Source organism: Pipistrellus kuhlii, unplaced genomic scaffold, assembly GCF_014108245.1.
Source record: "Pipistrellus kuhlii isolate mPipKuh1 unplaced genomic scaffold, mPipKuh1.p scaffold_m20_p_5, whole genome shotgun sequence".
In the NCBI taxonomy this organism is placed as follows: Eukaryota; Metazoa; Chordata; class Mammalia; order Chiroptera; family Vespertilionidae; genus Pipistrellus; species Pipistrellus kuhlii.
Window position 1 is genome coordinate 29488848 of NW_023425551.1, and position 27396 is coordinate 29516243.

The following is a 27396-nucleotide window of genomic DNA, read 5'->3' on the forward strand; positions in this document are numbered from 1 at the left end:
CTTCTTCCTCTTCCTCTTCCTTCTCCTTTTCCTTCTTCCCTCTCTCCCTTCCCCTCTTTCTAAAATCAAATTTTAAAGAATAACAAATAAGGCAAGAGATAAGAGACGGTGCTGGATTTAACATAAAGGGGATCGTTTGGCCCTCACAGAGGGCTGTGCTGGAATAGGAGAAATCAGATGGTATAATAGAATGACTAGGAGATAGTCATAACTCTTACTGAGTCTGTAACTGCAAAGCATTGAAATGGTCACTGTATTCACTTCTTTTTCTCTTTTTTCTCTGCAGGGAAGGAGATTGGTGGGAAGCCCGCTCCTTGACAACTGGAGAGACAGGTTACATTCCCAGCAATTATGTGGCTCCGGTTGACTCTATCCAGGCAGAAGAGTACGTTTTGTTTATCATTTCACTTAACTACTTGCCATTAACGTTGTGCAGGAGGGAGAAGAAATTCACTGGAGTTACTAATGCCACGTTTCCCAGGCCTACGCCATTGTATTTTGCCCTATCTGTGGAATACCATACTATTATTAACTCACTATTTTTTTTAGGCCTGCTCACTTTTTAAGACATTTATTTTTTGAAAGGAAACATTGTGTCAGTAACTTAATGAAAACTCAATATTACTTGCCATAAATAGAGAATAACCATAAAAATGTGATGAAATTCTAGCCAGAGCATATATTACTGCCAACCCAAGATTCTAAGCCTACAGTCTATTGAAAAAAGAAAGGAAGAGGAAGATAAAGAGGGAGGGAGAGATGGAGGGAGGGAGGTGGCAAATAATTCTTACCAAATTGAGAGTTTTGCTCCTAGTCTAATCATAAATATTAACGGAGCACTAAGAAGACAGGCCTTCCATGCCACAGGTCAAACTGTCTCACATGGAGTGTGTAGCACAACTCGAGAAATCCTGTGGTGATGCACTTCACACCGTCCTTTCCTTTGCTTTGGGATCTGTTTCTTCTCTGATAGTTAACAGTGACTAGCTGTGAGTTGGCCCAATGATCTCACTGCTGATAGTTTTGAAAGGTGGCCCATGGTCGGGGGCATTCTAAAAGGAAAAAGCACTGTCCGTCTCCGGACCTGTGGGGACTCGCGGGCACTGGCAGCCTGGAGGACTGTCTGGCTTGTGGAGGGCCCTAATTTCTGAAGGAAGGGAACGGGAGCTGGGCTGTGGGCTCCCAAAAGCAAGACCCTGGTCCCCTCCCTGACACCCTGGGGACCTGCCTCTCCTGCTCAGTGGAAGCCATCTTGCCTTAGGAGAAATGTCAGCCACAGAGCCCAGCCTTTGGCCCTGATATTTAATTTTTGCCCTGGACTTAAGTTTCAGGGAGCGTTAGACTCCACACCTCAGCCAAATCCCCAGCCGGATCACACTCTTGTCTTTAATTCCTTTGTATTCCCTCTACGAAGACTGGTTTTGTTTCCCGCTCTCAACTACTCAGGGGCTCTGAGCTCCTTTTTTCAACCAGTGAGTGAGTTTCATCACCAGTGAATAAAGGAATCTGTATTGAATTTTTATTTTAGGGCAGATTGGCAGGCATCTTTGAGTTCTTTCAGCATAAAAGGTACCACTAAAATGTAGCTTTTTTTTTTTAATTTAACTGGGAACCTACCCACTATATATATTTAAGTTGTATTTATAATGGTCCATTTTTAAGTATTTTGTTTTTAAAGAATAAAATAGCATTTTTTAAATGCCTGTGGTTTTACATATGCAATTAATTATCACTATCTATACTATTGTCTCAGTGCAATCCATTGTTCTGACAGCTCTCTCTTCACCACTCTTCGTGTTTGCACTGCATTTTAATTGATATAGACCCACAGAGTCATTTCTCACAAATAATTGGTGTAATTCCCTTTATACCATCTAACGCTAGGTTAGGAGTGTTGCACAGTCTGGTGCCTTTAAAAGTCGCCGAGGAGCAAGCGTGCAGCGTGTCTTTTCTTGTCTTCAGGGAAGCTCTTTCATTCACAGAAGAATGTGACAGTGAACACACAATAGCTATGTTCAAGTGTAATGAATTGAAATTTCATTTCTGAAGCTGGATCCTTTCACAGCCGAATATTCTAAAAATGGTTCCTTTACGCAGATTCCAATGGGGTGCTCCCGAATTCTCGCTTGGGTTCTTGGAGCCCCTGCTGCTTGTTCAGCACTGAGCAGACTGAAACGTTAACTGATTGCCAGGCCATGGTTAGGGCTGGAGCGGGGGGCGGGGGATAAAAGACAAATGGCAAAGGTTGCAAGGTGACTTCACGCGATACATAAAGTGGCACAGGAGTGTCATCACAAAGAGAATAGGAGGCGGTGTGTGACACAGTCGTTTTCAAGGACACGCTCATTGACTGTGCACAGTCCCCTGCCCTGCAGCTGTGCCAGAGCACGCGGGCGGCACGTCCCAATACAGATGCTTGGCAAACGCCCTACACCGATGGGCTGGCTTCCTCATGCCTGCTGGACAGGAAGGCAATGCAGACAGCATCCCAGGGCAGGCCTCGTTTATCAGAGTTCCTATAGGCAGGCAGACTAAAAATATTGTCTTTGTTCTTTATCCATTCTGACTGCCTTTAAAAAAAAAAAAAAGCCTGATTAATGACCTTTATGTACACTAAGACTCTGTTTTTGTTATTTCCTAGGGATTGTAATTGTGCTCAGAAACCCAGGGTCTTGTAGATGTGTGTGGGAAGGGTTTCCTGGGGTTGCCATTTTGCACAAGGTCTTGGGTTTCTTGTTTTGTGCAGGCAGGTGGCAGTTTTAACACAAATCAGTTCTTGTCATCTCTAGAGGGAAGGAAAATAACCCATAATTCAAATGTGATTTTTTTTTTTAAGAGTGAAAGAGATGAATTAAGGGTGGAATCAGGAATAGATTGAAAAGGAACTAAATGAGGCTGGGGTGGGGGGGGAATACATAGAGAAAGGCTAAGGATGGAATCGGAGTTTAGGAGGATGGGTGGAGCGGGGGCAAAAGAGCTTGCATGATTCCATTTTTTTTAAGTGATTCTTATAAAACGTTTCCTTTTCTCGATCTCATTTGTAGGTGGTACTTTGGGAAACTTGGCCGAAAAGATGCTGAGCGACAGCTTTTGTCCTTCGGAAACCCTCGAGGTACCTTTCTTATCCGCGAGAGTGAAACCACCAAAGGTAAGCTAATGAGCCGGAGGAGTTCACTTGTCGTTCAGATCTGTGGGCCAGTCGGAGGGGATGAAAGGCTTATCTCTGAGGGACGGGGTTTGTAAGTGGCACAGACCCTCCCTGCCTTCGGAGGGAGGGAGTCCTATTTTCAGCTTTTCCTCCAGGCTCTCAAACTACAGAAAGACTTCAGAGGCTCCGAGCCCACACCTCCTCTTGTAGCGGGGGCTGGGCAGCCTCCCTCCTCCGGGCGCACAGGATCACAGGATTTTCACACATCCTTTAGAATTACGAATTTCTGAAACTCTTAGCTCCTCAGGCGCCAAACATACAGGTTGTTTTCACATTTCCTTTGTGATTTTTTTTCTTTTCTTTTTTTTTCTTTTTCATTTTTTGCTCTTCCTCCAACTATTGGCCTTTCTATTATTTAACATCTCATTCGAGTCCACAAGAGGAGCCTGCCAAGGAAAAGAGCAGCGGCCTCTAGCCTCATCTGCAGGCACAGGCTACCCACTCCTGGGGAAAGTGCTGTGAGCAGAAATGAGACGCTCACTCCTAGAGAAGCAGTCCCTACGTTCCCCTGGTTCGCACCGTCCCCCACTCCGTGGTGCTCCAGGCCCAAAGGGCAGGCGCAGCCTGGAGTGTCTGTGCTCCTCTCCATTTTGCCGGGTTAAAGGGACGGGATGGGGGAGGAAGGAAAATAGCCTTCATTCTGGAGGGTAAATCATTTTATTGCTTATATCTTCTGACAGTTTCATAAAAGAGGTGTTTTATGTTACAGAGTGGAAGTGTGTGGGGGGGAGGGAAGGAGAGGGGGAGGGAGAGTCTCCGATTGCTAATTATTAATCAGAATAGTCAAGTAAGAGACCTAAATGACAGATGAGTACTCCCAGTGATTGGAGCTGCTAATACTTTGCATTTTTGCCAGGTGCCTATTCACTTTCCATCCGTGATTGGGATGATATGAAAGGAGACCATGTCAAGCATTACAAAATTCGCAAACTTGACAATGGTGGGTACTACATCACCACCCGGGCCCAGTTTGAAACACTTCAGCAGCTTGTACAGCATTACTCAGGTAACCTTAATTCTAAGCAGCCGCTAAGCATTGGATACTGGAGGGGCTGGGTGGGCACAGAGCAGGAAAGGGGAAGGGCAGGGGGAACAAGTACAGCAAACACATGCAGAGTCACTGGTCAAATACAGTTGACCCTTGATCAACAAGGTTTGAACTGCACAGGTTCACTACTACAGGAATTTTTTCAGTAAATACATAAAGTACTGTAAATGCATTTTCTCTTGTGATTTTCTTAATAACGTTTTCTTTTCTCTAGCTGACTTTATTATAACATTATAGTACATAATTCATGTAACACAAGATAAGCACTAGTCAACCGTTTATATGTTCAGTAAGGCTTCTAGTCAACAGTAGACTATTAGTAGTAGAGCTTTTGAGGAGTCAAAAGTTATATGTGCATTTTCTTTTTCTTTTTTTCTTTTTTTTAAAATATATTTTATTGATTTTTCTTACAGAGAGGAAGGGAGAGGGATAGAAAGCTAGAAATGTCAATGAGAGAGAAACATCGACCAGCTGCCTCTTGCACAACCCCTACTGGGGATGTGCCCGCAACCAATGTACATGCCCTTGACTGGAATCGAACCTGGGACCTTTCAGTCCCCAGACCAACACTCTACTGCTGAGCCAAACCGGTTTCGGCATATGTGCATTTTCAACAGCATGGTGGTTGGAGCCCCCAACCCCCATGTTATTCAAGGGTCAATGGTAGCTTTCTTTGCTAGCCCCTCATGGTGTTTTTCTACCGTAATTATAAGTTCCATCAAAAGATTCTATAACATTCTAGTTTCCCAAGTGGAAAGCCATAGGTTAAACCTTAGAAGTTGTTATCTGTCCTATTCCCCTGCAGAAAAGAGCTCAGAGGCTGTGAGAGGGTGAAGGAGCGATCTTGGGGGGCAATTTACATGGGCCTCCTTCGGTGGGGTGGGGGAGCGTGTCTCTACCATCACCTTACACTCAGCTGTTGCATTAATGACTGCTCATACATTTTCTCGTGACTAGATGAGTTTTCTGACCCATTTATCACGCTCTCCTTCCCACCAATACTTCTGTTTCCTAACTAGACTTAGACTTATGTGACCCACAGGTCAGTTACAGCTGCTGTGCTAAACTTTTAAACAGTGATCCATCCCCACCCTAACACCCAGGTGTCGCCAGTAGTCTGCTGTTCCTAGAAATGTACACTTAGATGTTTAGGTGTGCGATTTGTGCATTTTATTAAAGAGCATGATCTTATGTGCCAGTGTTAAAATGATGGCTCTCTTTCCTAAATGAGCAAGTATATTCCACTATATAAAACATGCACACAGATGGATATACTGTAGATATACATGTGCAGGTATAGATCTATGTCCCAGTAAACCCAGCAGTTTTTTGTGAGGCCTATATGTAATTTTAAACTGTTCTTCAGGACATTGCCAGTACCCCAAAAGAGTACATGCCTTGATTTCGACTATTGTTGTGTGTACATTCATTAAAAAGTATATGTGCATGTGTGTGATTTTTTTTAGCAACCAACAAAAAAGTAATCTTTTGAAGATGACAATAAGTAATACCTATCTATTGATCCTAGGCACTAATGAACAAATGAAAAAAATTAGCAACACAGTGTATTTGTGGATTATGGCATTGGGGAACTTTGATTTATGTAAATTCTAATGAAATATTTGGGAGAAATGGAGCAGCATATCTCCCTGAGTTTAAATGGATGTACTCAGAATGCCTGCACGTTATAAGGATTTTTTCAAATGCCAAAATATATTGCATTACAACCAAACATCGGCAGGATCCCCAGAGTTTTGAATCATTTGAAAATATTGTGTCAGAAAAGGCACCTTAATAACATAAAGCTGGAAGGAGAGAAGGGATGGGAAGAGCAACAGACATTTTTTTAATCTCAAAAAAATTCATCTCAAGTTAGATTTGTTTTTATATTGACTTTTTCTCTTCCCTCATTTCTCTCACACAATAAAGTGCCTTTGGAATATGGACACATAAATAATTTCCTACTAAACATCTCAGAATCTAATTCTATCAAAAAGAAAGGAATAAAAAAAAGTCACTGGTTCCTGGAGAAAAGGCAGCAATACTACATTTGATTTCCCCGGATCTGAGGGACCTGCAGTGGGGGGTTGGGGCTCTGTCCACCTCACAGCCAGGCTCTGCATAGCTTCTGCCACTGCCCTCATTCCTGTCTTTGGTTCCCTTTTCTCACCTGATTGATGTTGAACTTGGCATTTAGGCAATTTTCCCTTACCGCTACTGGATTCTAGAAGGCATAATCTTTTTTTTTTTTTTTAATTAATTTTTTTTTTAATGTATTTTATTGATTTTACACAGAGAGGAATTGAGAGGGACAGAGAGTCAGAAACGTCGATGAGAGAGAAACATCGACCAGCTGCCTCTTGCACATCCCCCACTGGGGATGTGCCCACAGCCAAGGTACATGCCCTTGACTGGAATCGAACCCGGGACCTTTCAGTCCGCAGGCCGACGCTCTATCCACTGAGCCAAACGGGTCCCAGCTAGAAGGCAGAATCTTTAAAGAGAGAGAGGAAAGAACTTCCAGATCACCTCACAGTGATAACTACTTCTTTCTCTTTTTCATGGGAAATAGAGCTCTTCACGCCTTAAATTTCTATAGATGTTCGTTTTTTGTTCTTTCTGCTTTCAAACCAGTCTCCTAAATTATACACTAGAAATAGTTATAAACATTTTTAATAGGAAGTATCAAAGAAGCAGGATAGAGTCAGTTAAAATGCCAAAAAATCATTAGAGAAATGTGACCAGTTTTGCCCCTGCCGGATACCATCTTCATTCTTACTAGACTATAAGTCTGATGTTGTATAGAAGGATCCTGTTCTGAAGTTACCATTTTCAATATAGTCCCAAACCCTTAATTTTTGGGGGGAGGACAAACATGTTGACAATCTATAGTCCAGTGTATATCAGTGGAGGTGCTTGCAGGGTTGCAGTAGATGTGTCATAGCACATTGGGCTGAAATGTTTTTCTTATTTAGTGAGTATAGAAACCAAAACAGTCTGCATCTGTTGATAGGAATAGACCATATTATACCTGGGGATATGAAGTAGTGCAAACTTCAGATGTCCTCTATTCTACCTTCAATAAACATGTTTCAGTGTGTGCTGTCTAATCTTCCAAAATGTGTGTAGTTCTCTGCCAGTGTTGTTGTTTCACGTATTCTGCTTTTCTCTCCCTCTCTCGCTGCTGCCCCCGCTCCGTCAGAGAGAGCTGCAGGTCTCTGCTGCCGCCTAGTAGTTCCCTGTCACAAAGGGATGCCAAGGCTTACCGATCTGTCTGTCAAAACCAAAGATGTCTGGGAAATCCCTCGAGAATCCCTGCAGTTGATCAAGAGACTGGGAAATGGGCAGTTTGGGGAAGTATGGATGGGTATGCTAAGCCTCAGTTACTTTATTACTAGCATCTTCGTTTGGGAAGTCAAAGATGGAAGGTGAAAGTAAAGACTGTGCTCAGAAGGAAAGTTGGAATTACTAATAATGGGGAATAATGATTTTGACTTTGGAATTCTAGAATTTCTAGAAAAACCATTTAAGTGGTGAAGATTGGCAAATGGCTCAAATTATGCTATTATATGTGTTTCGATTCATAAACCAGTAGATGGCACAAGGAATGATCCAACCTGCACCATATGCATTGCTCTGCATTTCCAACTGCAGATGTCTGTCCAATGGGCTCAGTATCGCCCTCAAGGGCAAGTCACCTTCCATCTTCCCTAGTGCATGCATGATTATGGATTATAAGGACTGTTTTCTTTATTAATCCTCTTTCCTGTAGAGAAAGCTGATGGGTTGTGTTTTAACTTAACTGTGATTGCATCGAGTTGTACCCCACAAACTTCTGGATTGGCTAAAGATGCTTGGGAAGTTGCACGTGATTCATTGTGTCTGGAGAAGAAGCTGGGTCAGGGGTGTTTCGCTGAAGTGTGGCTTGGTAAGGCAGAGGGCACGTTTTGTTTTGGCTGCATCTCAAAGCCAATTAAAAGGACGGTTTTGAACAAAACACATTAACAGCCGTTGGGACCGACACACTAAATCTGGATAGCTGGTACAGGCCACCCAGGTTTTCAGAACAGGACAGTACCTCCTGTTCTCTTCTGTCCTACTTCACGTGGTTAATTAAGACATGCACAGTCAGGAGTCCAATACAATAGGACTCTGGGGTTTCTTCCTAAGACCTGGGAAGGTAAGATGCTAGTAGATGGGCTACTGTTGGAGGAGACCCTGGGCTTTTTTGCTCAATGATCTTGGGTTTTTTGCTCAATCCTTACTAGCTGATTAACCATGGGCAAAGGGCTTGTTTAACCTCTTTGATCCTCAGTTTCCTCATCTGTAAAACTGGAATGATAGCTACTTCATAGGACCTGGAAGATTACCAGGGATGATATGTTTAGAATCCCTTGCATTTAATAGGTGCTCAGCAGATACAGGTAGTTCTCTTACTTTGGTTATCATCTCATTGATAAGGCCTTTGACACTGGGCCTTCCCCATATAACTCCCTCTGAGGCAGTTGGAGCTTTGCTTAGACAATCCATGGACTTAGGCCCCATCCAAAAAAGTTCTGTCAGTAAGGCAGTATTAGTATTTATGGAGTCATCCTTCTTTCTTTCTTAGATTCAATGAAAAATAATTGTTGTTATGTGTGGCTGTAGGTATTTAGGTATAGTCTGCACTAAAAGATTTAACATGATGAAAGCACTTGGAACAAAATCTGGCAATGAGGATGTACTGCATAGATCCAGAGTTAGAGATAGAATTAGAGAGACAGGTAGATACTCAGACAGACACATATGTGCATATGTATAAGCTATTTTAATGAGTATTATCACTATTATTGTGTTTTCAGAGTCCACATGGTGATGTCCATCTCTCACTGGACTTTAGCTCAAGTATTGTGAAATATGTTCATATGACCTCCTCCATCTGCCCAATTTATAATTAAAATTATGGGTCCTAAGAATTTTTATCCAATCATTAATACAATCAGGAATAATTGAACACTATCCATAATTTATTTACAAATATTTTAATTATAAACTTTAAATCATTACACATATTATTAAGATTTTGCTTCCCACTAACATAAAACATCTTTTTTTGGTAGTTCAGGATTAGGATGGAATGCCAATGTAAGTAGCTGGGTTATTATTAGACAAAAAGATTTATATTTAAAATTTTGGGTTATTAACACTCAAATAGCAAAGACCACTCACAAGTTGTCAAAGTTCCCATTTAATATTCCTTTAAGCATGATTCATATTTTTATAGGTTGCATTTTATAAGTATATGAACCATGTTTTTAAAAGTTGCTTCAATTTACAGAATTTTTTAATTTTAAATTCAATTATATTAAATATAAATTTTAACCTTAATTTAATCTAGCATTTTCCAAATATAAAATAATATAATCTAATGTAGAAAATCCATCCCTTCCTTATAAATAGTTTTAATTCAAAGTCATAGGGCTAATAATGGAATACCACACAACCTACTTTTTAAAAAATTTGGGAGCTGAAAGAAACTCAAAAGACAATCCAGTTTCATTTCAGTATTTTGCAGATGAGGTAACCGATGATCATAAACCAGGCATGCCTCTGGACCTACCAGATATTTTTAACATGTAAAGTTTAAATATTTCTGTTCCCTCTTCGCTATTGTCTAATTTTCCCAGTCTAGCTGATAGAAGTCATTGCTCTGTTGTGGCTGACTATCAGTAAGCCTGAGGAATTTTCCTTACCTGGTTGAAGTACGGGCAAGAAGTCTATGAGCTGGCCTCTGCTTATCAGCATAATTGCATTCTAACTTATATTGGGTAGATCACCTGTTCAAGGACTCAGTCAAGTAGCTCATGCATGGCAGACCAGTGAAAGTCTGGTGGTATTTTCCAGACATCCTCAGCATGTTGCTATCTTTTTAAAATGGTATACCCCATAAAACAGAACTTAATGTTATTTCTTCCATGCTCACTGTACTGCCTAATGGATGGATATTGGATGGCCAGACTTGTTCTAACCCCTGGGCTTTTATTATTGTAAAGGAAGTGTCCAGAGCTTTTGGCATACATTTGTAACCACATGGCTGAACCAGAAAAGGAATGTGGTATATATCAAAATAAGAAAATAGTTCAGTTATAAACCATAATATAACCAGAAGTAAATACATTTTTTTCCTATTGAAAATCCTTGACTGAGTCCTTATATTTTATTGTCTTTGTTTGACAAAAACTATATTAAATTTTTAACTTAAAATCTAACCTTATATAAAAAGCTATTAATTTAAAAACTTTTTTTCCACCCAAAGAGGACCTTTTGTTTGACTTCATATTGTGGAATGCCTGCAGGTACCTGGAATGGAAACACAAAAGTAGCCATAAAGACTCTTAAACCAGGCACAATGTCCCCTGAGTCGTTCCTCGAGGAAGCGCAGATCATGAAGAAGCTGAAGCACGACAAGCTGGTCCAGCTGTACGCCGTGGTGTCCGAGGAACCCATCTACATCGTCACCGAGTACATGAATAAAGGTGGGCCCGGCCTCTCCAGCTTCCCCGCACAGTGGCCTGCAGGGCTTGTTCCGGGGAGAGGGGTGGAGTTGCCTGCTTGCTTCTCTCCCTGGTTTCTGCATGAGTCATGCATGCCCATCAGGAAGTGCAAATTGAGTGCTCATCAATGAAAGCGTTTTAAAACTGGCCGTGACCCCCATTTACCCCCAGGTCCTTGTGATGCCTGTACCTTTCACATGCTGCACATGCAGAGTTCCAGCTCCTCTCCGTAGTGAACGCGTCCATTTCTAATGTCAGTGACACGGGGAGCTGTGACAGCTTGCTGTTATTTTGAATGTCGTCGCTTGTATTAAATTTCCTTTGTGCAGGGCTGAGCAATTAATATCAGACACAGGCCTTTGGGCTAAGTTGAGTATTATTTTAACTTTTTTCCCCCCAGCTCTCTTAAAATCAGATGAAGAAAGACATGCTTTTAAAGAGCACATTTTATTCTCATTCTCTGTGTGTGGCTCTGTCTCTCTTCGTCTTCTAATCAAAGCAGTATTTTTGGGGATAAAGCCAAAGATCACTTTGTTTTGGAAAAATAGATGAACCAAACAAGAAATGTCCTTAAAAGGCCATGCATTGTACATCAGAGGATACCAGTGTAATTTTTCCTTTCCATGTTCTCTGAAAATATACTAGGAATTTTTTTTTTCCTGGCAGATTGTCCTTTGTATCCAGGTTTACTTGATAAATAAATTTGGGATTAAAGCATGAAAAGCTCACCTTGACCATGATGAGCCTCCAGCCTCTGCACGTGACTGTCCCAAACGGGACGTTAGTTCTGAACTACTCGGGCTGCGTTATCACAGCGGCACTGAAGCTCAGCTATCTACGTATAGGGTTCATTGAGGTCTGGCCGGCCATGGCCTAATGGGGAGCTATTTGCCCCACCCTATATTCCTTAGATATTCTTTTCTTTCAGGTATTTTTTTCTTGGTTTAAAATCTCCAAATAAGCTAGGCTAGCGGTTCTCAAACTTGACGATGTGTCAGAATCACCTAGAGCAGTGGTTGGCAAACTCATTAGTCAACAGAGCCAAATAGAAACAGTACAGCGATTGAAATTTCTTTTGAGAGCCACATTTTTTAAACTTAAACTTCTTCTAACGCCGCTTCTTCAAAAATAGACTCGGCCAGGCCGTGGTATTTTGTGGAAGAGCCACACTCAAGGAGCCAAAGAGCCACATGTGGCTCACGAGCCAGTTTGCTGACCACAGACCTGGAGGGCTTCTTAAAATACAGGCTTCTGGTCCTGACGTCTAGAGTTCTGATTCAGTAGATCTGGGGTGGAGCCTGAGAGTTGCATTTCTGACACGTTCCCTGAGGGATGCTATTCCTGCCGGTCCCAGGACCCCGTTTCGGGAACCACTGGGTGGTCTTTCCCCACATCTCTCTTTCGTGGGTGGTTGATTGGAGAATGCAACTGAAGTGGCCTGGCTCTGCACATGTTCTTCTTTATGACAAAAAGGGAATTGAGTCCCATTTCTTGTAGTTTCATCAAGTTTTTGTGGTCCTTAGAAATGGCATCACCATGGTTTATTTTTAAAAGGTAAAACTACTGCCTTCCACTGCATAGTTTTTTCTGTGTTTTTGGCATGAACCTTTCTTTTGCACGGATGGCATTATTCAGTTCAGTTACCTCATTACTTCTATTAATAATAAGAAAGCCAAATATAGCCCTTTGTTGGACATCTTGTCTTTCAGACTAAATTGAAATGGCTTCTTGTTTTCTTCATAGGAAGTTTGCTTGACTTCTTAAAAGATGGAGAAGGAAGAGCTCTGAAATTACCAAATCTAGTAGACATGGCAGCACAGGTAGGCCCCATGTGCCTGGATTCCCGCCTTAGATATAATGATGTGTAAATACATCAAGCCAAGGTGTAACGTGTTCCATTCTCTCCACTTCCACAGGTTGCTGCAGGAATGGCTTACATCGAACGTATGAATTACATCCACAGAGATCTGCGGTCAGCAAACATTCTAGTGGGGAATGGACTAATATGCAAGATCGCCGACTTTGGATTGGCCAGATTGATCGAGGACAATGAGTACACAGCCAGACAAGGTAGGCACTCGGATGACGATGGCTCGTGACCACGTCACTTCCTACAGAGCCCTTCCTCCTCCTTCCCTTTCCTTCCTTGAGAAAATGTTTGAAATATCATTCTTCAGATAGGTTTTTTTCTTTCTTTCTTCTTTTTTATCTGGCAGGAATTTGTCAACTCAGCTGGTGGGAAGCTAGGTGGGTTTCAGTAGATGGATGAGGTGGTTCTTTTCGATGAGTGAGTGTTCACTGGTGTGGTCCTCCTGGTTTGTGCCACTCTCACAGGGTCCAGGCCTGGGACACTTTGCTTTTGAAGGAGGGCTGTGGAAGGCCAATAGGTCAGTCAGGCAACAGCTCGTCATTTCACCAGAATCTCGGCAAAAAGCGGAAGGCATGCTCGTGGGGTAATTTAGTAAAGGAGTTGTTTACAAAGGCGTGGCCAGGGTTTCAGAAAACCAGCAGAGCATGGTGCCTTCCACTGTATATGCCAAGGCTTGTATCAGCAGGGGACCTGATGCCTGAAGGCAAAGGAGTAAGGGGGCAGCTGGCACCTGAATGATGGATGCAGCTGTGCTGAGAAGCCACCTTTCATTGGAGAGAGGCAGCGGGGTGGGTCTGGAGGATTCACACCCAGGTCATTCTTCAGCCTCCTCCAGGCCTCCTGCCAAACCCAACAAGAAGCTGGGGGTCAAAGGCGCCCATTGATGAGTTCAGATGGGTCCAGAGCAAGGACAGTAAAAAGGGGATTTAGAGGGAAAATAGAAGAGAGCGTGTAGTCACTTGAAAATAACTTCCCTTAATTACCTCCTCCCACCCACCCGCTCCAAAGATTTGTAGAATTTGCCTCTAGAAAAAATATCTCTAACAGCAGCCTCCAGTGGGCAGCTTGTCAGGTGCTTTTAGAGCCCCGGGGAGGAAATGCCCACGGCTATTTTCTGTCCTCAGATATCTTTGAGTAGCGGTCACCAGGTAAACATGCAGAGTTAAAAGGTCTGTTGGCAATTACAGGTAGGCTCCTCATGTGGAATACAATGCCTGTGTCTGCAGGAAGAGGCATTGTTGTTGTTTTAACCAAAGCTGGTAATTCTGAGCAAGGCTGAGTGGTGGCTGGAATATATTACAAGGCGGTGCTTTCTTCTGGATTTCATAAAGGCCACCTCCAGAATTCTTATTCTTCTTTATTTTTCGATTCTTTCATTTCATGCCAATTCTTCCCTGCTTTTATCATTCTCGGTAGTCTCCAGTGATGAGGAAAAATGTTAAGCTCAAATCCTGGCTCGCACAGACACTGTCCAAATGCAAAATTATGTGTCGGTCGGACAGCTTGGCTATTTGAATTTCCCCAACATGTGGCAGTTCTTGTCCTGGTGCCAAATGCCCACACAGCAAGCATGCCCACACATTACACACACCCCAGTGCAGGGCCAGATGGCATGTGGATCTCTAATCAAAGGCACACGGACAGCTTTGGTTGGCACTGGCATCCAGAGAAAATGTGGACGTGATTTTGAGTCAAGGTGAGCTGAGAGGATCTGAAGTACCACTGGGTCTGAAACCTGGCCCTAAATGAAAGCCTTTACCCAGAGGCAAACCTGTCAGATCTCAGCTCACGGGCCTGGAAGGAGAGCAGAGCAGCGCAGAGCAGGCGAAGGCTGTGAGGCATGAATATCTAATTTAGGACGTGGGGAGAGAGAGTCAGTCTTGTTGTTTGGTCCTGTAAGCATCCTTCATGTTGCTGGAGGGATTTCTTTCTCCCCTTCTCCTGGACTTCGGGCTTTATGGAATTTGTGGTCCTGAACCATCCATAAATGAGAGGGTTACCGGCCAGAAGCCCGAGGATGCTGGCAGGAGTGCTGTTGACAGGGCCTGGCTATTGAGCTCCTGGAGTGAGACCCCTCTGGTGGTGGCCCTGAGTGGTGAGCGCCCATGGGGAAGGGAAGGCGTGTGCGGAGCCCTCACTGGTTACTCTCACACCCGTGGCTGCTGTGGAACAGGCCCAGCCACCAACCCAGCCTTCGAGTCCTGTCTTCTTCAGTCAGCTGTCCTGATTGCTTTCTGTGGCCCCTCACCTCCACCGTCACCTTTCAAAGGATTGGCCTCAAACCATTTGAGTACTGTTTTCCTCACTTAATTTCCACAAAAAGTATTCACCCTTTCTTCCTAAAATGTTTTCTTTTTTCATCACCATTTATCCCCTCTGTGCCCTCTCTCACCTCTACCCATCCCCCTCCACCCCAGCAATCACCACACTGCTGTCCATGTCCATGAGTTATCTCTCTCTTGTTTTTCCCAATTTCTTCATCCCCCACCCTTACCCACCACCAGAGTCATATGAGTCTGTCTCTATTTTGCTTGGTAGTTCAGTTTGTTCATTAAGTTTTTATTCATTAAATCCCACATATGAATGAAATCATATAGTACTTGTTTTTCTCTGGCTTCTTTTGCTTAGCAGAATGTTCTCCAGATCTACTCAGGCTGTTGCAAAGGATAAAAGTTTCTTCCTTTTTATAGCAGAGTAGTATTCCATTATGTAAATATGCCACAACTTTTTTTATCCACTCGTCTACTGATGGACACTTGGGCTGCCTCCAAATCGTGGCTATTGTAAATAACGCTGCAGTGAACATCAGGGTGCATATATTCTTTCTAATTAGTGTTTCAGGTTTTGTCAAATAAATTCCCAGAAGTGGAATCACTTTCACAAATATCTTTAAATCCATGCCAAGGTCTGGAAGGAGATAAGTAAGAAGTAAATGAACTGGAAAACTGAACTGGGGTGGGGGGGGTCACAAAGTCTGTGAGGCCCCAGGATTTGCAAGGAGAATAAAAGAAATGCTGCCCTACAGCAGAGGGAGTGGAAGGAGCAGGGGCATTTATGGAATATACTTACCAGTGCCAGGCCTGAGCGGGAGAACGTGAGCAGTGGGCAGGAAACACTAGCAACAGGCTCAGAGGGGTTAAGTCACTCTCATGAAGTCCCACAGCTAGTGAAAGGGCAGAGGCAGGATTTGAATCTATGTGTGGCTGGCCATACTGCCTCTGCCCTCCTAAGCTATATTGACTGCCTCTGATCCAGACAGTGGTTAAAAGAACCGAAAATTAAAAATTGAGATTAGTCATAAGTCCCTTTATCCCTTTATTTTATGTAAAAGTTTGGTGGTGGTGGTGGTGGTGGTGGTGGTGGTGGTGGTGGTGGTGGGTGTGTGTTAAAAAGACCTTCCTATTCTGGCTGTGGGACAACTGGGCTGCTTACAGAGTTCCTCCCAGGGGCCTGCCTGCCCTGGCCTCTTTGCGAGGCAGGAGGCCTGGTGTATGTCTGCGGTGTGCTCTGCAGATGGCATGCGTGCTGCGTGCTGAAGTTTTTGCTGGGAGGAAGCCACTTCTCCACACAGCCGGCCCGGGTGCCCCGTGATATTTGCTGGTTGGGTTTTATGATCCCACAGGCCACAGCCAGGCAGCATCGGGACTATGGGCTGGGGGCAGTGTTGAAGCATGTGCTGAACACAGGTGCTTGGGGCTGTGAGTGACAGTCGTTTTCAGCGCAGTTGTGACCTCCCCACTAAAGGGCACACTGAAATGTCTGTCCTCCCACTGGGTGGCTGTGATGGCATTTCCCGGGGCCCAAGCAGCACTGGAATGTGGACCTGGGTCAAACAGCCCTTCCTGCGCTCCTCCCTCCCACCACCCCACCCCACCGCACCGCCCAGAAGCCCCACCCCATGTGAGGAGGAAGGTCAAGAGGAGGCCAGAATCTGTGAGGACGATGCTCTGCCAGCAGCAGTCTGGAGGCAACTAGACATGGCGCGATGCTGCTCGTTCTGTTCCCTGTACTTTCCGCAGTTACAGCAGCTACATCTCTATAGATCTCTTTGGTCATAGGCTCTGTGCTCAGTTCTGACCGCTCAGGGCCTCTAAGTGATGCCAGCGCCCATTATTTGAGGGCTTTGTGTGTGAAAGGGACCTTGCTGGGAGCTGCTGGTATTAGGAAGCCTGAGACGGCACAGGGGCAGGGAGCAGGCATGGGAGGAACACACGGGAGCATCGCGGAAGTAGAACCAGGCATGAAAGCAGCGCTGTCCTCCGGGGTCGCGGACAAGCTAGTTAACTTTGCCACATCTCAGTTTGCTTCGTTGTGGAAATATATTTTACCTGCTTTGTGCTTTAGTTTTTGCAAATTTTAAATAAAACAATACATGTAGAGTATTTAGCATAGTATCCGGTGCAGAGCGAATGACAGATAAAAACTACTCTTGTTATGTTCCACACGGGACTAAGCTTCAGGATAATAAATGCAAGAATGGATTGTAGGCTCGATGGAAAGGCTGAAACATTCTTCAGGAAAGGGAGAGAGGACTCAAACCTAATTCCCACATAGTCTAATGCAAGTCATCATGAGAATGGAGCTGCCCATAACAGGAAGGAGTGGTCTTATTTTCAGAGAAAGAGGGTGAGTGTGGGGTTTATTGAGCTTGGCTGGTTGTGGTGCTACATCCAACCCCAAGTGAGGGGTTAAAGCCCAGAGAGGTCAGTCAGGGTGCCCACTGCCACTGTCCTCACCTCCCAGCCCTCCCACAGCACTGCTGACCATGGTCAGCTGACCATGACCTCTCACCCCATGCTATCTACACCCTCCCTGGTTGTTCCCAGCTGCCTCCCCACCCCAGCACTGCACCTCCATCCCAGCCTCACTCCACAGCTGACCCCAGCCATGCCCGAGCCAGGCGCCGCAAAGACCCCGTCCGCCCCTGGGTCCTCACACTTGCAGCCACACCTGTCTCCTGTGACCGCCAGCATGGGCAGCTGTCACCCAGCTGCACTTCCCAGACTCACAGCCCCTCCCGCCATCAGGAAGCAGCAGGAGAATTCTTGACAGACTCGTGCTTTTTTCTTCATCGGCTTTCAGGAAACTCGGTGCTAACAGACATCATTTAAACCTAACAAGTTCAGGTACACCTGGCTTATCTATAAGAATGACTTCTTTTCACCCTGGCCAGTGTGGGTCAGTGGTTAACGTGTCAGCCTGTGTCAGCATGGTCTCGGGTGCAATTTCCGGTCAAGGGCAGGTACCTGGGTTGCAGGTTCAATTCCCGGCCCTGTCTGGGTGCGTGTGGGAGGCACCCAATCAATGTATCTGTCTCACACCCATGTTTCTCTCTCTCTCTCCCTTCCACCCTCTCTAAAATAAAATCAATGTAAATAATGGCCTCTGGTGAGGTTTAAAAACAAAACAAAAAAATGACTTGCTCTAGTGGACACATATTTTTTTGGAATCATAATATACAAACCATAAATGAATAAATTTGAAGTGTACCCTCAGTGAATTTTTACATCTGTATGTGCGCCTGACCTCCCCCACAGATGAAGACAGGGAATACCCCAGTACCCCAGCAAACCTCCTCACCCCCTTCCAGCCAGTAACCACCCGGAGGTAGCCACTGTCTTCACCCGTCACCATAGGTCCGCTTTGCCTGGACTTGAACCCCATACAAACGAATATTAGGCTATTCTCTTGTGACTGGCTTCTTACCCATCATCATGTCTGTGAGATTCATCCATGTCACTGCATATAATCATAGTTCTTTCCTTCATGGTGCTGAGTAGTATTCCGCTGAACAAATATATCAGTCCATTCTACCGCTATTTCTAGTTTGGGGCTACTATGAATTAAGCTGTGTGGTGGCAGATGTGCGTTCTCCTATTTATTGGGTATATCTGAAGGGGTGGCATTGCTAAGCCATCGAGCAAGCCTGGCATTGCTGTTCCCAGTGCTCCATTCCCTCTGGGCTGCTGAGGCGGCCTGGGGAGACTGAGGAGCCTGCGGTTACAGGTTAGGAGCCCGGGTTTGCACTAGCTCTGTCACTTACAGGTGCGCTGTCCCCAGACAAATCACTTAACCCAGTGGTCAGCAAACCGTGGCTCGAGAGCCACATGCGGCTCTTTGGCCCCTTGAGTGTTCTAACGCCACTTCTTCAAAATAGACGCACCCAGGCCGAAAACTGACTTCTGCACGTGGGCCACGAAGTTTCAGTCGCACTGTACGTGCGTGGTATTTTGTGGAAGAGCCACACTCAAGGGGCCAAAGAGCCGCATGTGGCTCGAGAGCCATGGTTTGCCAACCGCTGACCCAACCATTTGACCTTCGTTTTAGCATCTGCAAAATGGAGATTAAAATAATTGCCTCACATAATTCACATGAGAATTAAATGAGCTGTCTCTAAAAGTTCTTTGGGGGTTCCGAAATATAAAAGCCATCCTCATAATCTGACTTTTGCATGTTTTATGTATATTTTCCTTGAAAGTGATCTTTATTTTCTTACTTAAAATTTTTTTAAGAAAATGACTGTAATCAATACAGAAGAATCAATCTTGTAAGAGGAAAAAAAATGTTATTTCATTATTTGACAGCTCGCTCTCTCTCTCTCTCTCTCTCTGATACACACACTCACACACAAATGCACACACCTCCGTGGTCTTTCCTGACTGGCTCCCATCAGGCTCTTTCACAAGGACCTGCCTCCTTAACCCTTTCCTCTCCTGATTGGAATCATCACAAAGACAGGAACATAGAGCTGCTCTGTGTTTGGGGTTTATTTTAAGATCCAAGTTAAGGACAAGATCATTGTTGTGGAAGCAAATGTCAAGGCAGTTTAATCACCGGATTTCAGAATGTACATAGAAACGGGCATTCTGGACGTTGTATAAGGCCTGCTGTAAGTTTCGGTTTGTGTGTGAAATAGAAAAAGCAAAACGCGTCTGTTCAGATGCTGTCAGTACTGAGGGTTTACGTTGAAAAGAGTATTATCTGGAGGAAATTTTGCGTATAAATTAGACTGCAAAGAACTCATAATTGTTGCAGTTTTCATATTAATTATTTCATGTTAAAAAAAATTGTTACTGCATACATTAACACATTCTTTCATGAAGAACATATTTTAGAAAGATTTGTTACTTTAATAACTCTGTGTATTAGATATCCCAGATGCCTGTACTAATTAAATAGAATCAGATTTTGGATTCAAGATGCACAGTAGCCATTTAACACAAACAAGCAGGCAGCTAGGTTGACAAACACAGTCAGGAAGACGCGGGTCCCTATTTCTTTCATATGTTGAATTTCACAGCTCTGAGCTGTGAATTCAGTTCCTGTCCTTCCTTTGTTACTGCGCCTGGGGATTATCAGGCTCAGAACGCCAGCTTTCCAGCTCAAGGGCTCCTGCAGAATTCTTAATCAGCTCTTCGGAGGCCCCTGTAATCCCGCCGCAGATCAAGGCTGATCTCGCCACGAGGTGCCCTCCCTCTGCCCCTGGCCGCACATGCGTTTCTTGTTCTCTGCCAGCAACAGCATTGCAGTTCCCACACAGTGTGCTGAACAGCAAGTGTGTGTGTGTGTGTGTGTGTGTGTGTGTGTGTGTGTGTGTGCAGGGAGCGGGGGAGGGGGGCAGGGGAAGTTAATTATTGAATTTAATCTAATTCTCCCCATGCTAGAGAAGCAAACCATCCTTTAACAACAAGCAAACCCTTTCCAAGGCGGCCATTGTTTTAAGTACCGAGCAGGAAGCGCGTTTGTTTGAACTGACCACACACGGTCCCCAGGGGCCGTCTGGTGAGAGCTGGGGGTTCCCGCAGAACGCCTGCTGGTGGCCGGGCTGGAGCCATCATTCCTGCCGAGCGGACGGGTTGCAGCCTGAGCCGAGCCTGGTTCTCATCAATCCTCCCAGACCGGAGTTTGGTGCCCTCCTGTCGCTAGGGAGGAAAGCGCCTTCATTTGTATTCTGCCGCTCACAGTGCCCGGCTTCCACCGCGTTTCAAGGGAGAGGGGCGCTTTGTGTGTCTGCTGAGCCCCAGCCGAGCTGCCAGGCCAGGTTACCCCAGGGCTAGGGATCAGACCGCAGGGAGAGGGAGAGGGAGAGGGCATACCATCCTTTCCCTGGGAGAAAGGTGAAAAGAAAGGAATTTCAGCTCACCCTTGCCTCCCCGGCTCTCCTTTAAGCTTAAAACTGTTGTGGGGAAGGGGTGGGCTCATTTCTGACTGCCCAGGGGCACAGGTGGGACTGGTCACTGAGGAGAGCCTCTGAATTCCTTTCCTCTATCTGCCCTGGGCAGTCCTCCCTGTACCCCGAGCGGGTGCCTTCTCCTCTGTACTGTCTTGAGCAGAGCAATCTGGTGGTGGTTTCTGAGTGGTCAAGAGCCAGTCGTTGGTCTCTGCACCCCACATTTCCTCGTAATCAGCAAGAAGGAAGCAGATGGTCACCCTCTGTGATTTTAAAGTGTGTAAATAGGAACTGCAGACTGCCATCAAACATCAAAAATGTCACTTGGCTTCCTTGTCTTGCTTGGCTGCCAAAGGAACTCCTGCCTTTGCATCGTCTGGATAACTGGGCAGCAGCACATAGGAAAACTGGCCCCATTTTGAAGCCTCTGTGTCTTCCTGCCAAAGGAGGGTGCACCGCAGCCTCACACCAGGCTCCCTGGGAGCAGGGAGGGGCGGTTGGAAAAAGCCACCCAAAGTGGCTATTGTCTGTGTCACCTCTCTCCCTTCCATGTCTTCCTAACTCCCAACCAAACCCTCCGTCTGACACCAGCTGTTCCAGGCAGTGCCCCCACCTCAGTGCTCATCCTTGCTGCCTGGCACACATGCCACATAATGTCAGATTGGCCCTTCCAGGATGGCTGGATTCTTGGAATGCTTTCTGTGTTGAGCTCCATCCATTTACTACTTGGGTCTGAGTTCTCATCCCTGTGAGCAGCAGCCGAGGGAGCCCTGCACACAACCGCCCTGACTCCTGTCCTGGCTGCAAGTCCACAGCGCTAGGTTTGCCCCACTGGAGCTGTGCATCAGAACATTCTTCTTCGGATTCAGCTCCACCAACTGGATCCGTGCTAGCGAACCCATCTTTGTCCGTGTGCTGTGTTCAGGCCTTGCCTCTCATCCTTGGTTCTTGTCTTCCTTGGCCCAACCTGTCCCACCTGTGGGATAGCACTCCACCCTATTCCCATCTCCTTTCTTCTCAGTCATCCCGCCCTCCATTGTGTGTTTCAGATGAAATATCATCTCACTTCATTGTATCCTTTACTTGTCATTTAGTTTTATCTTTAAAACAGGATGCTAAAACCTTATGAACGTAGAGTAGAAGTTTCAGCAGAATGTGGCACCAGGAATGACTGGAAAACACACACTTGTATTACTCCGGACACACTTAGGAAATGTGAAAGTCATTCCTTTGGCTGGTGTGAAAGTTCTGAGCTTTGCCCTGCCAGGTTTCATTGCGTTTGAAATCATTGTTTTGTTTGCATAACCACAAAGTTCCTACTTTGATTTCACCTCTTTCCCAGGATATCCTGCCCTCATCCTGCCACTTCCCCGTGTAACCAGCTTCCTGTTATTAGCAGAGCTTGTGACTTCTTTTCCCTTATTCCCAGGGTCCCTTTAAAGTTGAAGGACTGCACATTACTTCATATTGAATATAATGACTTGCAGCCTGGCTCGGGGTGGGTCTTTGGTTCAGAGAACCAGTGTGTTATTGACCCTGATGCCTTTCCTCCTTGAAAACGCTGCGGAGGCAGCTCTTGTGTTCTCTGCAGGAAGGATTTGCTGCTTCGGCCTTAACCTTGGCCGGGCTCTTAGCCAGAGGGGATATTTTCTGACACAGGACTATGAAATTGGCCTGGTAACCAGGACAAAAAAAAAAAAAAAAAAAAAATAGGCTTGACAGCCCAGCTCTCCAGCAAGAGCTTATATTGTGAGCTGGGCCCCACCCAGGCCTGTCCTGGCCCCACCCTGAGCCTCCTCCCCTCTCCCCCACCCCCCAGGGTCATACGGTAGCATTTCCATGTGGCCACCTCAAACCAGGGCTCTGTGCAGTTCCTCTTCTCTCTTCTTCCTAAAGCCAGCACCACAGGAGCTCTCCGTTGGGTTTGCCGGTGAGCTTGGTCTCCCCGGCTGCCTGGAAAGTCCTAGGGTAGGAGGTGACCTATGCTTGGGGTCCCTCCCACTGCGCTGAGGCCTAACGACACTTAGTAAGTTCTCAGTGATTGATTATGAGTATTTGGGGTTTTCTTCATCCTCTTTCCCTCTCTGAAGTTTGGAGAGCCTTTGCACTACTGCCCAGAGAAAATAATATCTGGCATTTATTTAGCTATTACAAGGTGCCAGGTCTGTGCTGAGGCCCTCAAGTTATTTATAATTCCAACCACAACCTTATGAGGGTATCGGCATCCCTGATTTACAAATAAGAACACTGAGACTGAGGGAGGTTTTAAATGGTCACCCAGGAAATCTGGTGTGCCAACCAGATCTGCTGGACCCTGGAGCTCCTTTCCTAAATGAGGCCCCTAGACCTCCCACAGCGACCCCTCAGCCTGCTCAGCCCACAGAAGGGCCTCTTTGCATGGTCACTGAAGGCGTTCGCTAGGGAGCCCTGTTCTCTGGCGATTTACACACACTTGGTGTGGGAGCTAGACTTGGGAGCAAAAGTCTCTGCCATCCTCCTTCGCGCTTTTGAAATGCCACTGCCATCATCTTAATGTATGAAGATGCGTCAAGCACAGCAAGTAACCGGTCAAGGGAGAACTGTTTCTGTTAGGGGTAGGAGAAAGCAGATACCCTGGCCATTGGGGAGAGAGGACCTTTATTAACCGGAATGGAGGGGCTGGGGGCTGGGGGCTGGGATGTGCTGGTCATCCTATTTTCACCTTAAAAATGAGAGCATTCAGTCAGACTGAACTAGAGTGCGATTACTAGTTGGTTACACTGCTGCACTGTCACTCTTCTTTATTCAGTTTGATGAAATCTGTATAAAGGGAGAAAATTTCTTTGGCCATCGGAGTGTTAGATTCATTGCTAGGTTGGCCCTTTAGCCAATTAGAACATTTATTGAGCAGTTTTGGTCTAACCAGCCTCAAGCAAAGTACTATGGAGAAACTTAAGTGTAAAGCATGGTCTCCAACCTAAAGGCCTTCCATTCTATTTAAAGAGATAAAAGTAACACATGTAGCGCTGGTAGGAAGACATGTTGGAGACATAGGAATGGCCGCATAGTGTGTCATGTTTAAGTTAAGCTTAAGCTCTCGAGCCAGACTCCTTTGGTTCAAAACCCCATTCCACCATTCCCACCTATCCTTTGGTATGTCATTTTGTCTCTGTTCAGTTTTCTTATTTATAGAACAGGCCTGTAATCAATATCAACCTCCTATGTGAAAGCACTTAGCATGATGCCTGACAATAAGCATTCAATACATGTTTAGCTTTTGTGAAGTTTCTATGGTCAAGCATTGTTTATAGTGTTGGCCCCAAGCGCATGAGAGAGGCCAGTGAAGGCAGGAGAAATCACAGATGACTTCATGAAGGAGACTTGAGCTGAACAGGCTTTAGTTAAGTGGGTGGAAGCAGAGAAAGCATTTAGAATTAGGTAATGTGTAAGAAGCGAGTATGATTATGCCAAGTGTAGGTACAGGTTATGGGGAAGCAAACTGAACTAGAGGAACTGTGTGGGGTAGCAAGAACCAAAGTTGAATGGGTATGTGGGTCCATGAAAATGAGGTGGAGGATTTTGATTTAATGCAGTAGGGAGCCCCTTATATGCTTGGGGCAGGGCATTACAAAGCTGAGGTTAAAAGCCATTCAGCTGACCCTGAACAACAAGATTTTTCAATGGTGTAGGGATGCCCATCTCCTACACCATTGAAAAATCTATGTATAATTATAGTCAAAAACACAGATTCCAAAACACAGATTCCCAACTGTGGAGCTGACCCTTGAACAACCCAGGTTTGAATCGGTGGATCAATTGGAAAACTGGTGTAGAGGCGGACCTGTGCCATCATCTGTGGTTGGATGGACAGTGAGCTGGAGGCAGGGCACCACGGAAGGAGGGCTTTATGACGGATGAGGACCCCAACCAAGTTTTGGCAGAGAGCTTAACAAGAAAGGGCAAATTTGAGAGAAGTGTCAAAGAGGGAACAGTAGATGCTGATGCTAGATCAGAGCAGAGGTTCAAGGACAGGAAGAAGTCCCGGCCCACGTTAGGTTTTCAGCGTGAAGCCTGGCAGAATGGGGATCTATCCTCAGAAAAGAGTGAGAAAGGGACTTCATTTGCATTCTAAAAAATTAAAGTGAGAATAAACTTTGCAAGTTAGTCATTTAGTAGCATCCTTTACCCAATAAAAGAATCTCCTTTATAACAAAATGTCTTATTCATAGTAAAATGATTTGGTGAAAAGTCGATTTAGGTTCACAGTTGCCACGTTTGAGACTTTGTCACTTAGACATTTGCAGATCAAAAAAGAAGACTTCAGCCCTAATGGGTTTGGCTCAGTGGATAGAGCGTCGGCCTGTGGACTGAAAGGTCCCAGGTTCGATTCCAGGCAAGGGCATGTGCCTTGGTTGCGGGCACATCCCCGGTGGGGAGTGTGCAAGAGGCAGCTGATCGATGATTCTCTCTCATCGATGTTTCTAACTCTCTATCCCTCTCTCTTCCTCTCAGTAAAAAAAAAAATATTTAAAAAAAAAAAAAAAAAAAAAGGACTTCAGATGATAAACAACGTGTGTGGCGTGTCCAGCCCCATTCAATAGAGATGATGGGAAGGGCTAGTCACGAGAGAGGGTGTTCCTCAGGGGAACAAGCAATGAGAGAGAGAGGAGTCTGCAACACTGAGGTCCCTGGACACTTGTAATTAGAGTGGGAGAAGGAAGAAGAGCTGACGGCGAACAAAGGAAATGCTTACAAAGAAAGGAATCACATCAGGAAGGACGTTTCTCATAGAAATGTCTGAGCTTCACACAGGCCTGGAGGAGGCTTTTTACTACTTTGTCCCTGAGATTATTAGTGTTATTCAAATGTGAAAGTGGGAGAAAATAGCATAAATATGTCTAGAGCCAGCACAAGTTAGACAAACAGGATGACAGACGTGACAATAGAAGTATAATCTACCCAGTTGCTAATTGCTAACAGACACCCATGGGCCCTGAAATGTCACGATGCTTTTTGAGAGTTTTGAAAAGTCAGAATGCTTTTCACATTCTGTCTCCCCCAAATCGTTCTCAAGGTAATAATGTTATGTTCCATGTTTCAGAGGCAAGGCGAAAGGATGAGGTGGGATGTCATCACACTTCTGCTCACACACCCCAGCGGCTTCCTGTCACACTTAGGGTGGCATCCCAAGGTTTTACTGTGGCTGCAGAGCCCACAAAATCTGTCCTTGTAGCTCATTCTGTTATTCGCTATGGCTCTTGTTGCTGTCTGACAGACATAATGGCCGCTCGTTTATCTTATCTCCTTCCCAAACAAGGCTGCAGGCTCCAAGAGAGCCGGAGGTTGGGTTTGCCCAGCACTGAGGACAGGGCCAAGCATGTGAGAAAACTCCAGAAATACTGATGGTGGGAAGAGAGAGAACAAAGCCGGCCCAGTTGGGGGAGGAGGGGTTGTTGTTTAGTGGGAAAACTTTGATAGCAGAATACATCCACAACCCTCTCCTTTGTCTTGCTGAAAACATAGGTGATTATTTACCTTATTTAAATGGGAGAGACCATGGCCCCGTGGGTTGACCGATCGATCGATCGATGTCCAGTCACCTGCTTTCACCCTAGTCTATGAAGAAAAGGATTTCCTGCTTGCTTTTGCTGGGAGCACTCCCAAGGCCTCTGGCCACGTCATCTTTCCACTGATACAACCACCTCACCTCCCGGCTGCACACTTCACAGAGCGGTCGGGGGCTCCCTCCACCTCAGACAGTCTCACTCGGACCCAAAGAGGATCTAAACACTTCATTTGGCACCAAAAGCACAGGGTTTTCCAGGAGTTTTTCAGCGTCGGTAGTGTGCGACAGATGCTTTTCCTACTGTAGTTGGCAATTGTTAGCCTCTTAAAAGGGCCCCCAGCTGATCGCCAAGGACAAGGAGAGGAGGCCTCCCGAGAAAGCAGGAAATTGGTAATGAGCCCTAGAAGGAGCGGGGGTTCAGATGTTCACTCAGCACCTCTTCATCTAGCTGCTCCCAGGCCCCGGACGCCGGGCTGTCCTGGGGCGATGCTGGCCATCCAGAAAGACCCAGGACTGTATCTGCCGAGAGTCACCGTTCAGGCAGCTCCAGGTTCCCCACTGTCAAAAAATGAAGCCGTGTGTAAGCCTAAGTGGCGTGAAGCAAAGCAGCAGTCACCTCGGGACACATCTTGCTAACGGATGCACAAAATCGATGGAGATGAAGCACAGGTGCTCACCGGCGCAGCTCGGAGGGCAGGCGGCGTGACGCCGAGATGCTGAGCGGAGTTCCCTGGCAAGGAGCTCGTTGGCCGCTCCTGCTGCTCTGCGTGTGCGCCGCTTCCAAAACGCTCGCGGCAAAACAAACAGGATCGCTATTTTTGCTTTCCCACTTTTTCTGTAAAAGTGAAAACCCTCCTCGGATTCCTTTTGGTTAGGGAAAACAGGTACTAGTGTTGGTCTCCCATAATAGCGGAGTGTCTTAACTCAAGGTTTAAGAAGGTGGGGATACCTACAACACATTGCTTGCACTTGAATAGTAACAGCTACAAAGAGTAAGACACTTTGGCAGCAAAACGCTAAGG

The 27396-nt window shown here is 45.4% G+C and overlaps 1 protein-coding gene across 13 annotated transcripts in view; it reads left to right on the top strand.

The window, feature by feature from the left end:
• Positions 1-27396, top strand: part of FYN (FYN proto-oncogene, Src family tyrosine kinase) — a 206751-nt gene that overhangs the window by 162850 nt on the left and 16505 nt on the right. For 11 of the 13 annotated variants that reach the window (XM_036413487.2, XM_036413494.2, XM_036413489.2 and 8 more), the window contains 7 exons: positions 287-385; positions 3045-3148; positions 4065-4214; positions 7459-7623; positions 10592-10771; positions 12533-12609; positions 12706-12859. In XM_036413487.2, the coding sequence (XP_036269380.1) occupies positions 287-385; positions 3045-3148; positions 4065-4214; positions 7459-7623; positions 10592-10771; positions 12533-12609; positions 12706-12859 (929 nt within the window). Of the gene's footprint in view, positions 1-286; positions 386-3044; positions 3149-4064; positions 4215-7458; positions 7624-8028; positions 8185-10591; positions 10772-12532; positions 12610-12705; positions 12860-27396 lie in introns of all 13 variants that reach the window. The other 2 variants (XM_036413492.2, XM_036413495.2) reach the window with 2 other exon arrangements.